General features: G+C 34.4%; 1 protein-coding gene across 4 annotated transcripts in view; it reads right to left on the minus strand.

The window, feature by feature from the left end:
- Window positions 1-6,756: 6,756 nt before the first annotated feature.
- Window positions 6,757-13,303, minus strand: part of LOC125044560 — an 8,945-nt gene continuing 2,398 nt past the window's right edge. For all 4 annotated transcript variants that reach the window (XM_047641269.1, XM_047641266.1, XM_047641268.1 and 1 more), the window contains exons 2-12: window positions 11,966-13,303; window positions 11,674-11,846; window positions 11,428-11,532; window positions 11,072-11,215; window positions 10,762-10,878; window positions 9,960-10,108; window positions 9,546-9,650; window positions 9,120-9,363; window positions 8,830-8,955; window positions 7,525-7,704; window positions 6,757-7,095 (exon numbers count right to left, since the gene is read on the minus strand). The exon at window positions 11,966-13,303 is cut by the window's right edge and continues 1,068 nt beyond it. In XM_047641269.1, the coding sequence (XP_047497225.1) occupies window positions 6,943-7,095; window positions 7,525-7,704; window positions 8,830-8,955; window positions 9,120-9,363; window positions 9,546-9,650; window positions 9,960-10,108; window positions 10,762-10,878; window positions 11,072-11,215; window positions 11,428-11,532; window positions 11,674-11,846; window positions 11,966-13,303 (2,834 nt within the window). In that variant the 3' untranslated portion in view covers window positions 6,757-6,942. The remainder of the gene's footprint in view (window positions 7,096-7,524; window positions 7,705-8,829; window positions 8,956-9,119; window positions 9,364-9,545; window positions 9,651-9,959; window positions 10,109-10,761; window positions 10,879-11,071; window positions 11,216-11,427; window positions 11,533-11,673; window positions 11,847-11,965) is intronic.

Consider the following 13,303-nt stretch of genomic DNA (forward strand, 5'->3'; position numbering starts at 1 on the left):
ACAGATATGAAAACAATATTCCAAATTATATAAGTAAATAGTACAACATATATGAATGAGCAACACTGATGACAATAATAGTTCTCTTAATAAACTTATAATTAAGTAATAACAAATATTAGATAACAAGATTCGTGACAACAGGAAACACTACGCAAATCACCAAAGCAAAAAAAAAAGATTAAAACTAACAATTATTCACGATTACCTCTTCTAACACTGTCAAAGGATATTACGATAACCAGGTATCCCACTGAAAATTCTTTAGGCAGTCCAACAGGGATAGTAATACGCATAATAATGACGACGATGATGATGATGCAGTGAAAGTGAAATTATATTAATTAAGGAAGTAGAGGTTTTGGAACATCCACTCGACTGTGATGAGGATCGCCAGACATACGGAGTGAAGAGGTAAGCATAGTAATTAGATGCACATTTGTTTTATACACATTATAGCCATACACACACATTAATTACTTCGCTCACAAACCAATGTAAAAAGATAAATAAATTATATATATATTATATATATTATACATATACATACATATATATCATGTATATATATGTATATATATATATATTTGTGTATGCATGTATATTTATATTTATATATATGTATGTACGTCTGTATGTATATACATATATATATTCATACATACATATACATACATACATATATTTTATTATATATGTATATATATTTATGTATATGTGTGTGTGTGTGTGTGTGTGTGTGTGTGTGTGTGTGTACACATATGTATACATGTGTAAATATACATATATACAGAAATATAAATATATAATATATGTATGTATGTATATATACATATATATCCCTGCATATATATATATATATATATATATTATATATATATTTATGTATACATTTATGTGTATATATACATATGTATACATTTGTATAGATACATATATATACATATATGCATATACATGTACATACACACACACACATACATATATATATATTTATATATTTACATATACATATGTATACATATATACTCCCACATATGTGTCTATACACATACATATATACACATATACATATATACATGCATATACATATATATACATACATACATATATATGTGTGTGTGACGTTATTATTATTTCATAATAATGACAAGTGCATGACAAGTCATAATAATGACAAGTACCTAAAACATCAATAATAATAATAACAATAACACAAAAATATAAAAGCAACAACAATAATCAAAATTTGAACGGTGAAAATACAACGGTAAGATACAAACACACCATAAAAATAAGGATGAAACGATAAAAAACTTACAACCTGAAATGCAAGTCAAGCAATGAATATACAAACAAAAGAAATAAGTTCTTGAGATTCTTTTGAGATTTATAAAATATAATGCTGGTAGTAAAAGATTCATATATATTTACACATCTGCGAGGGTACATTCACTCACAAAGCAGAACTTCAGTCAGCATTTTACAAACAAACAAACGGCTATTGCACCCTCATGTGCCCTTTCTTACGATACACGTAGAATGAACTGCTGGAGTTACTGTGTATCATGCGATCGAATATCCACATTGTGAAGGGGCACGAATTGGCTTCATTCTACGTAAATTGCCCGTTATAGCTCCGATGGGCAGTGAAATACCAACTCGACGTGTGATCTTTTCAAATAAAAATCTCACTCTCCTCACGAACTGCATCCTTTTTTTTCCCCCTGGATGATTTGGTGCACACATATTTTTTTTTTACTCTTATCAATAATATTTCTGGGGACCTGATCAGATCCAGAACCACATACAAAAATAGTGAACTCCAGAGAAAAATACCCATTACAAGATAAGGCACTACGAAAAGAAATAAACACAAATAATATACAAAAATGAAGAAAAAAAAACACGCAAAGCACAGCATCTCCTGTGAACCGATACACCAAGGAGTGAGAATGTCTCCCAATCTACATAGTTTTCTCAATCTTAACAATAATCACAAGAAATATAAAACAATCCAGCTTGATTCCCGTCGCCCTCCACCCAAACATATAGAAAACGAACTATGTATTGAAAATATAACTGCAACTTCTTTCCTTTTTTTTGCGCATCTCTATAACAAGTACGAGAATCGACCCAAACGCAATGACACTGACGTCTTGATGATGAAAGTTCTATAAATAAAGATGACGATTGTTATGACATCAGTGACTGACATGATAGAAACGGTGATGATAAGAGCGAATGAGTAGTGATAAGGATGATCATGATGATGACAATAAGGATAATAATGATAATAATTATAACAGTAATGATAATATTAAAAGCAGTATTGATAATGATGATGTTGATAATGATATTGATAATATTGAGAATGATAATACAATAATAATGACAATGAGGATGATGGTAATGATAATAATCATGGTGGTTGATGGTGATAACAATAATAGTAATAATAATGATAATAATAATAATGATAATGATGATAATAATAATAATAATATTGACAGTAATAATAATAATGATGATAACAGCAATAATAATGAAAATAATAACAATAACATCAAAAATGATAATGATAATAACAATAATAGAATAATTATAATGACATTGATGGCGTTGATGATTATGATGATGATGATAATGATAATATAATAATGATAATAATAATAATAATGATAATAATAATAATAATAACAATAGTAATAGTAATAGCAATAATAATAATAATTATTATTATTATTATTATTATTATTATTATTATTATTATTACGTCGCTAATGATGGTATATTGATATCAGTTAGTATAGCAATAACGATATAAATGTTTTGATAATGGAAACAGTACAACAGATTTTGTTGTTTAATTATTTGTAAGCAATTTGCATCCAGAGCTAAAGGTAATTCGCGAATTTTAGGAAGTTATAATAAGACTACTTCATATTAAAGAATCATTATGCATCTTTATATTTGGAATATTTAATTTCATCATAATTACTCCCAATATGACAATTAGTACATTATTTGTTTAATTATAGCATAGTCGTGCTCCATCTATCTATGTAATTAATCCATTCCCAGACAAAACAGGCTTCAATCATTGTTTTATATGTAACTAATGATAATAAATAAGATATAAATATATATATCTATGTATGGAAATATCTGTATATAGATATATCTCTTTATATAGATATATATCTTTATGTTTATAGATACATATCAATATACTAAATCGTAAGTTGTCAAACGAAATATTTACAACAAAATCTTACTTAACTATTCACTTAACTGATATTTTGTCTTACGGGATTAAGTGATCACAGAATGACAACTCTATTTGCATAGGTTAATGGTACCTATTAGTTTATTCTAAGACTTCAAAGGCTGACCGGAATACCCCTTGTAATGTCTCCAGCTTTTCTGCTTTTCAGAGGCAGTTGCTCAAATTTGCTCATTTTCGGAAACACCAATAAATCGTTTCTTTTTTTTAATGTAGTCCTTTTCTTGAGAAAGTGAGGTCATGTTTTCAAAAGTACAGAATCCTTTTCCGAATGACGTGGGACCAGAGCAAATTCATCTTTATGTAAGAAAAAAAAAAGTCAACACCAAAGTGTGAAAATGCAGATGTCATTAGAAATAGAGGAATAGAAGTTCATCATCGTGTTTAGTAGATAATACAATATTTACTTATCTATGAATAGAAAAGAAAAAAAAATGAGAGAGAGAGAGAGCGAGAGAAAAGGAGAGCGAGACAGAGAGAGAGAGAGAGAGAGAGAGAGAGAGAGAGAGAGAGAGAGAGAGAGAGAGAGAGAGAGAGAGAGAGAGAGAGAGAGAGAGAGAGAGAGAGAAAGAGAGAGAGAGAGAAAGGATAATTTGTTACAGTCACCCCGACCCATGAAGAGAACTATTATTACTCAAAAGGCGGGTTGCTCAAATGGCGGGCAGACTGTCTCAGCTGAAAAATAAAAAACAAAAACAGTATTGTGTATGTAGAATTCGGTTCAAGTACAACTCATTGAAGATTACATATACGGACACACACACACACACACACACACACACACACACACACACACACACACACACACACACACACACACACACACACACACACACACACACACACACACTATAAGTATGTATAAATAGATTCCACGTGGCGTACAGAGGCACGTATACGCGTGGCTTCACCGCAGGCGCCCCAACGTGCCCCACGCACCCACAATTACTTAAGGCTCAGGATGACCCAGGTCAGAGAGAGTCACTTCACAGAGTACCCGCCGATTGCTTGTCGGGGCAGGCCCCAGCCGCGCGCTCCCCTGCGGGCTGACGACCAAGCACTAAGCCTTATCCAGACTTGTATCCGTGTGAATATCTGTGTTGCTTACGCTTCTCAATAAAAGAGGTTAAGCCAACCGTCCCTTTCACTACTCCTGCTAAACCATATGTTTAAGGTGTCATTTAAATACCCTTTACACACACACAAATACTGCCGTGATGGTCCAGTGGATTGAGCATTGGACTCCGACCCTCGTGGTCTATTCCCCGCCACGGCAGTTGTAAAAAATACTTGCGCTCCGGCTATTGGCTCGAGCCTGATCTCACGGCGACAAAACGACATATCTCCTTAAGAAACGCAGGTGTCGTCGGGGAAGGCGCCGCCGTGGCATAAGTGGCTGCGCGCAGAACCGTGATTAGGAAGGACATCCAATCAGGTAAGAGTGGTACGGTAAATGACCTCTCAATAATAGTTTGGGAGAGACCTAGATTCTGCAGTGGAATGAATGACTGCCGAAAAAAATATAATAAATAAATAAAAATATATGTGTATATATGTATATATATGTATATATATATTTATATATATATATATATATATATATATATATATATATATATATATATATATATGGTGTGTGTGTGTGTGTGTGTGTGTGTGTGTGTGTGTGTGTGTGTGTGTGTGTGTGTGTGTGTGTGTGTGTGTGTGTGTGTGTTTACATTCATATGTTTCTTATTTTTTGACATGCCGAGATAATGAGAGCCAGAAATGTCGTTTTCTTTAGCGAATTTTGTAGCACACAGATGGCTCCACAAGCACTCAGCCACCAAGGAATCAAAAGGCTTTTACGTGACTTCAGCTGATTTCCCGATATCTCGAATTTTCGTGTGGTTTTCTGTCTCAAATGCCGTTTATACCAATGCTATTACTGTGATCAGTGACATTAAAGGTTGTTAAATACTAATATCAATTTTCCTGTTTCCTTCAAAACGTGAGAACCTCAACACATACACGGTCTTTGCCTCCTCACCTTCCGTTTCGCAGTATTTCTGTTATCTGTAAGTTTATTCAACCTTCCACTACCCCCTCATTCTGGTATTTATTCTGAATACCTTCGCATGGCCGATCACGACGATAGAGGCAACGATGGAGTCTTCTCACTCTCTACTACCCATTTATGAAGAAATTATAACGCGAACCTCACCTCCCCCCCCCCCCCCAATCCTACAACTTTGGTCCTGATAGTATGGGAGGGTATGAATGGTACCAGCGAAATTGCGAGATACAATATCAGTATTATACAGATAATCCTTCAATATATAGCCCTATGCAGGACGCAACCTCTAACCCCATAGAGAGGCTCCAACCCTGACCTCAATGCACGTATGGACAGCATGATAGAGCTCAGGACAGGCTCCAGCATACCCTCCTATGCCAAGAATATGGGGGTTAGGGAGGGGGGGCTACATCCATGGGTAGCAGAGGGTGGGAGGAATCCTTCAATACTACTATTGCCCTGATGTGTCGTGCGAAGGTATTCTGAATGATTACCGAGTGTGTATGTTTTACATTTCGATTCTGTGCACAGTTTGATACTCGCCCAATCAACGGCTTGCTCTTCCAGAACTGTAACATTTCAAACCCTGCTTTACTGAGTACAGGATTATTATTAGTGTATTACTATTTTCATTATTATTAAAAGTTCATTATTATTGCTATTATCATTAAGAAAGTTAGTGGTAGTAGTTGTAATTATTAATGGCAGTAATTATTAATAGTAGTTATAACAACATTACTATCATTGTTATTATTATTATAATTATTACATTTTCATCATTATCATAACTATTTTACTTTTATCATTAGTGTATTATTATATTGTTGTTAATATAATAATCAATATACTGTATCTCTCTCATTCTTATTATTATCATCATAATGAGTTTTGACAACTACAATGCTCCAACATGAAATTATTAGCTATCTGTATTGTAGCTGAATTAATTTGCAACAATTATCAATTTTTGGTATTACTCCTAAAAATCTACTGTACCTCTTAAAAAAATGCTCTGATATCATTTTCTATTAATTCAAGGCACAAAGGTTTTATTCTCTAAAAGGACAAGGTACTTACAAAGGAACAGATATAAGCATTCTATTGAAAAACAAAAGATTGAAAACTGAAGGCCAAAGCTTTTATAGATATCTCTTCAGAAATGTTTTGTTACTAAGGTAAACTGTGTATACCTTAACTTGAAAAAATACAGAGCATTCAATAAACTAGTTTTTTGTCCTTATGACCAAGTGTTATGGGTTATTTTGAACCTTGGGAAAATGCGTCTTCCATACAAATGCTTTGCCATGTAATTTAACATATTATTTTAAGAAAATTCTAGTAATTTAAGTATGAAGGGAAAAAACTTTGACTCCTTTACATAAATGCATTTTAAAGCAAGGTTACAAAAAAGCAATTTTTCCATTTCAATTTGTATTCAAAAATTCACATTCTGTGTACAATATTATACATAATTACATCATTCTGTACAGTATAGAAGAAATTTTGAAGGCAAACAGATATGGGGAAAATTATCACACATGAAGATCAAATTTCCCTCTCTTCCACAAGTTCATTCTGTTGATATGCTTTCCTCTACAAGCTAGTATCGAGAAGTCATAACAGTTGTTAGGTAGCGGCGCTTTTCTTCTCCACCGAGGATACCAATCTCTGCTACAACCTCCTCCATGCCCACTGTGTGCCAGCCTTCCTCGTCCATCTCACTGTTGTATTCCAGTCCAAGTTCGTTCAGCACCTGAGGGATTAATAGTCAATTTAAATATGGCTCCTAAGACATCTTAATAATCTTACTATTACAAATATTTTTCCATTTTTGGCAGTAGGATTAAATAGGCCAATCAAGTAAATAATAATATGAATAACTATAGATATAATTATATCAATATAATGATGATAAAGAAGTAATGATAATAATGGTAATATTAATAAAAAGTAAAGATGATAATAATAATAAAAATGATTAATAATCATCATCATCATCATCATCATCATCATCATCATCATCATCATCATCATCATCATCATCATCATCATCATCATCATCATCATCATCATCATCATCATCATCATCATCAAAAAATCATAACAATAACATGATAACAATAACAATGATTAATAATAATAGTAATGAAAATGACACAAATGACAAAACACATTTGATTACCATTTCATTCTCATTCATCAGCGCAATGTTGTGGAGAATGCAAGCAGCCCTGATGAGCTTCCCATTTGTCTCAACGTGCCTGTCTAGGAGCTGCATTCGCCTGAATCGTGACTTGAATACTGTCATTGCATTGGCTGACAATTTCTGAGCTTCATTGTGATTCTCATTGAACAGCGCTTCCTGTGTGTCAGAAAAAATAAAACGTATGTACTCCTATCTCTTACCATATCTCTCACCATATCTCTTACCATATCTCTCACCATATCTCTTACCATATCTCTCACCATATCTCTTACCATATCTCTCATTATTGGTCTTCCTTTTTTGTATTCTCATTTTCTTCTACTCCTACCATTTACTACATGGGTCAACAATATATTCTTGCTCTGACTTGTACTTGCTTTAATTGCATATCAAATCTTGTAAATTTTGGTTTTCCAGTACAGAAGGGGCTCTTAGAGTATTTGACGGGACCTCAAGTTGCCAATGAGTTGAAAGAGGGTCATGAAACCGACAAGACAGTTGAAAGGGAATGGGCGAGTAGCAAGGTCAGGGGACTGAATGATAGTAGGAGTTCAAGGGTTTCAACAAATGACTAGAGGTAAGTAATATATGAGAAGTATGCTGGACATTCATACAAGACTTTTAGGTCCCTATAGAATTATAGATGTCTAAACCTGTCCTTGGTGTTTTGTGAAGGGTCATTTACACATGAAATCCTGCATTGCCACCTTTCTTGTGCTCCTCCAATATATATGAAAGTGTTGGTGAGGGTATCATTTAAATCAGAATTCCTTCTTTTAATTTTATAATAATATGTTCTTTTTTCAAAATATACTCTATAGGGTAGGATATGACTTGTAATTTCATTAAAATCTTATGCTGTTGGCGATCACTGAAAATTCTGAAACTCTATTAAGGGCTCAATGGACTACTGCATTATAGGAAGACAATGCAAGTCAAGTCTAGAGAAAGCGCTTTCATTTTACTTGTTGAAACAACATATCTTTGATTATTAATATGTTTGTTTATAAAGCCTTCAAATTTGTGTTTCAAATGGCTATGAAATGAAACTATTATTAAACTTTTAAAAATACACTTATTTCAAAAGTAATACCTAATTGAGAAAACATATTTCACCTATATGTTCAAGGACACTTTATTGTAATGAATATATAAAGCTGTTCTTGTTTGAGAGTACTATGCTCTAATGCTAGTACTCTTCAACTAAATGAAATCAAGAAAATCAAAGAAATAATACTAAATTACAGATAAATACATTCAACAAATACATTTTTGTCATACCTGATATGTCAGTGTTTCCGTCATATGAGGTGTCATCACAGCTGGAGCCAATGGATATACAGCTGGCGCTACAAGATGAGTCTCAGCACTAGTCAGATTTTGTATAGTTATCCAAGCATCAGATTCCTTTGAAGAAAAAACGCAAAAGGAAATAGAAAAACACTGTTTAATATAATGACTGCATTTCATCAAAAATCATCTCCAAGTAAGGGAAACTGACTATCAACATATTACCAACAAAGTATATCATCAACACAGTATATCACTCTTAGACAATCACCTTCCCATACCTGGAAAACCTGGAAACGAGTCCCTGTTTTAGGAGCGTCCAGATGGATGTCCCGGAACACGAGTCGATGGTCGACAACGAACTGCAACACAAAACCATACTTGGATTCCTCTTCAGTAGTGACATAGGCGTAATTCAGTCTGTCGTCACCTGCAGGAGCCATCATGTGAATGAGGGCGGCATCCAGGGCCCCAAACACGCCTGGGAATCCACAGTCATGCTTGATCACTTCAGCTATCTTCACTCTGAAATTAATGGGAGAATGTCAATCCAGGAGGCTGTTCAAGATGTATGCATGCTACTAAGTCCATTACTGATATGTATGTATATGTGTTAAATACATACTTAACCATGTATTTGTAATCATAAAAGTAAATATACATACACAGACACAGGAACTTCTGACAGAAGAAAGTTGCCCACTAACCTTTCTTCAACTGGTGGCCATTTTAAGTACTTTTCCTGCTGCCCAAGCAAGAAGTCTGCAAACATCACCACAGTCTCAAAGAGTTTCCCAGCCTTCACTTTGAACCTAGAAAGGAAAATTAATTATTAGATAAGTGCAACAAAAGTTACAACTTTTTCTTTGGTTTGTCACCAGACATCTATATTCAAAATCTTACATTAGAATGTATGGTGAATACTATTAACACTTATCCTCTACATTTCTAGATGTGAGGATATTTTTAATCCTTTTTGCTGTTACATATTCATAGACTACCATATAAAAGATATAAAGAATCAAGATTATCAAAAGCATAAACACTTGTTCAAGAAATACCAAAATTTGGCTGTATTGAATCACCTACTACTGCTTTAAAAACATATACTGTTCCCATACTTTGCACTAGCCACAGATAGGCTGTCAGTCGACCCGAGGTAATAGAGCCCAGCCAGAACTAGTTGGTCTAGGGGCTGGACCTTATCCGATGGAAGCCCTGCTGCTTCTGATCTGAATGACTCCACTCTGTGCCACTCATCAACAAGTATCTGCAAACAAGAGATGGATGATTTTCTTTTTCTTTTCAGAAACTGAACTGGAAGATACAAAAGAAATATGCTTGAGGAAAGGAAATGCACACAAATATATCATGTATCTAGATAGTAAGTTTGGCTTGGATTTTCCCAGAGATGAAAATGCAGAAGTGAAATATGTATATTATGTATATTATGCCACCTATATAATACTTGGGACTGTCCTCATATATCTATTATGAAAGTATGTATTTGGCACTATCATAAAGAAAGCATAGTTTTGTATTGTGAAAAAGAACAAAGAATGCTTGTGTGTGTGTGTGTGTGTGTGTGTGTGTGTGTGTGTGTGTGTGTGTGTGTGTGTGTGTGTGTGTGTGTGTGTGTGTGTGTGTGTGTGTGTGTGTGAGAGAGAGAGAGAGAGAGAGAGAGAGAGAGAGAGAGAGAGAGAGAGAGAGAGAGAGAGAGAGAGAGAGAGAGAGAGAGAGAGAGAGCACATGTGTGTAAATAATACATTCATAGAAAAAAAAAACAGTATTTGGTACCAGACACCATTTTCTCCTTGGATGGAACTCCTGTAGATCTACATAAATACTTTTTCCCTCCTTTTGCTCTCATCCAACTAAACTGTACGGCATTAAAGCTAACCAAACAATATTCAAATAACATACCTGATATACAGGCTTTGTGACTCTGAATGTCTGGAGGAAGTCCCCATCATTCAGCTCTATGTCCCATGTCGGTAGTAATGACAAACGGCTGCTTCTTTGTTTGCGAGGTCTGCTGGTCTGCAGAAATATAAACATACATGATTTTTTAAATACGGGGACATAGAAATACAGGTAAATTATTACCAGTAATGAAGGAGAAAAAAATAAATGTGTACACATTCATAACGAAAAAAACAAAAACAACCAAACAATAAAGAGTAAGAATTCCGAGAATCACGCAGAAAAAAAACTTATGGAATTGATTACTTACTGGACCTTTCCTGTGATTGCAATGATCAGATTCCTTTGGTAACTGTATGTAGATTCTCCTTTCGCCAAACACTTGCTCCTCTTTTAGAGCAGTTCTCAAATTATTTGATTTCAGCTTCTTTGCCTCACGGGAATTTATGTCCACCTGTATAAAGTAAATTTGATACCATGTACCATCACAGTCAGTATTGTATTGTCAATTAATCTATTTCATACAGATACAAAAGATCTTGCGTAGCTAAAACCAGTACTTAATTTTAATGAGAGGTATCAGGAAATATTCATGATATAGTTTCTCTGCTTAGGGAATCACTTTGAATTATATCTTACGAGTACATAAAAACAAGATGTGCTTACCTTAAAATCTGGAAATTTAATCACATCTTTGAGAAATATTTTGGCAGGACAATCCACTTTTTTGGAAACATGTTTTGGTACTTCCTCTTCCTTCCACATATCATTCTGTTATGTCAAAGCAACAGACGAATTAGAAATTACATAATTTCAAATATAATTTCAGTGAATAGCATCCATCAAAGTCATCAGTGCTTTATTAAAATAAAAGTAAAAAACTAAAGTAATGTGAGCAACATAGTTCTTTACCTTTTTTCTTTCTAAATGATTTTTCTTTTGATAGGCACTCCTGTTAACTCCATACTGACATTCCAATACTTTGGTTCCATTCAGTATATATGGCACCCCATCAAACTCTGGCAGAGTGTTCTCCCTTGTCTCTTCTTGTTGCCAGAGAATCTTGCGATTGTCTACACTCCATTCTGGAAATTGGGAAAACTGCATAATAACAGAAATCTTAATATTCATAAAAAAAATTGTATGTACACAATGCCTGTTACTCTATTCTTGAAAATGAAATCATCTTTTAAAAACAACTTACCATCTCTTCCAAAACTTCTCTGAACCTTGTAGCATGTGAAACGGGAAGAAGTCCGTTGCTGGAAGAGATTCACAACGTCGTTGGCCCTGTCTACAGACAGAACATACCCACAGTTTGGTTTCAGCATGTAATCAAAGTAGTCTGCATCCATCTCTGTTTTAGCTATAATTTCCCCACTGACAATATTCTCTTCAGCTGCAGCTTCAGGTGTTTCAACTGCTTCTGTAACATCCATATTTACATCAACCTGGTTTTCAAGATACCCTACTTCATTTTTCTCACAGCTTTCTTCTTGTGGTAAATATCTATTATAACTTCTGTGTGCAAAGGGAGGGTATGAGAAGTTATCTTTATCAATGTCATGATTATGAGTCTGGACGTACTTCACATTGACGGAGCCATCGCTCAGCTCCTTGACTAGCATTCTAGCTGGACACACTAGTCCTGTTTTGACTCTCCCCTTCTTCCATTTTCTGGATGCACTTCTCCCAAGCTCTCCTGGAGTACTAGGGTATCTGTCTGGGCCATTGTACTGACAGACATATGAAAGATAGACCTTACCCTCAGAAGATGTTACACTATGTCTTGTACTAAAATATGAAAAACTCCTCAGTTCTTCATCTTCCTTCCACAGTTTGAAATCTGCTATTGACTGAAAATGTTTCTCTACAACTGATATTTCTAAGTCTGTATGGTCATTTTCAACATGCTTCATCATGGAAGAAATATGAAAGAATTTCTTCTCGCATGCAGGATGAATACATTGCGTTTTCTTGAGTTTTTCATCTTTCCCACACATCTCTTTATGCCTCTGTAAGCTCTGTATATTTCTATACACTGTATTACAATTTTGACATCTTAGCTCATTCTCCATACTGCTCTCACACACCATTTCTGGATGGTCCTTCTTGATATGCTCTGCAAGTCTTGACTTGTGGAAGTATTCTCTTGTACATGACGGTGATATGCACTGTGATTTTTTAAGCTTTCCTTTTTTACCACATACTTTGGCATGTGTCCTCATACTTCTCAAGTAAAGGTATTCTCTGTCACATCTAGGACACTTAAAACTTAGTTTTGGCTCCTTGTAATCCATCTCCGGATGATCTTCAGCTAAATGCTGAATCAACCTGCACTTGTGAAAGAATTCCTTTTTACAAGAGGGATGTACACAGCGTGTCTTGGAGAGTTTACTATGTTCGCCACATGACTTCTTATGTGTTTGAAAACTTGAAAAATATGTGAATCCTTTATGACAATTATCACACTCATAATGAGAGGCAGGCTTCAAAACAACTTTAATATCAGGGTGACATTGTTCAACATGTTGATTTAGTA

The sequence above is a fragment of the Penaeus chinensis genome, chromosome 36 (genome assembly GCF_019202785.1).
Source record: "Penaeus chinensis breed Huanghai No. 1 chromosome 36, ASM1920278v2, whole genome shotgun sequence".
Lineage (NCBI taxonomy): Eukaryota > Metazoa > Arthropoda > Malacostraca > Decapoda > Penaeidae > Penaeus > Penaeus chinensis.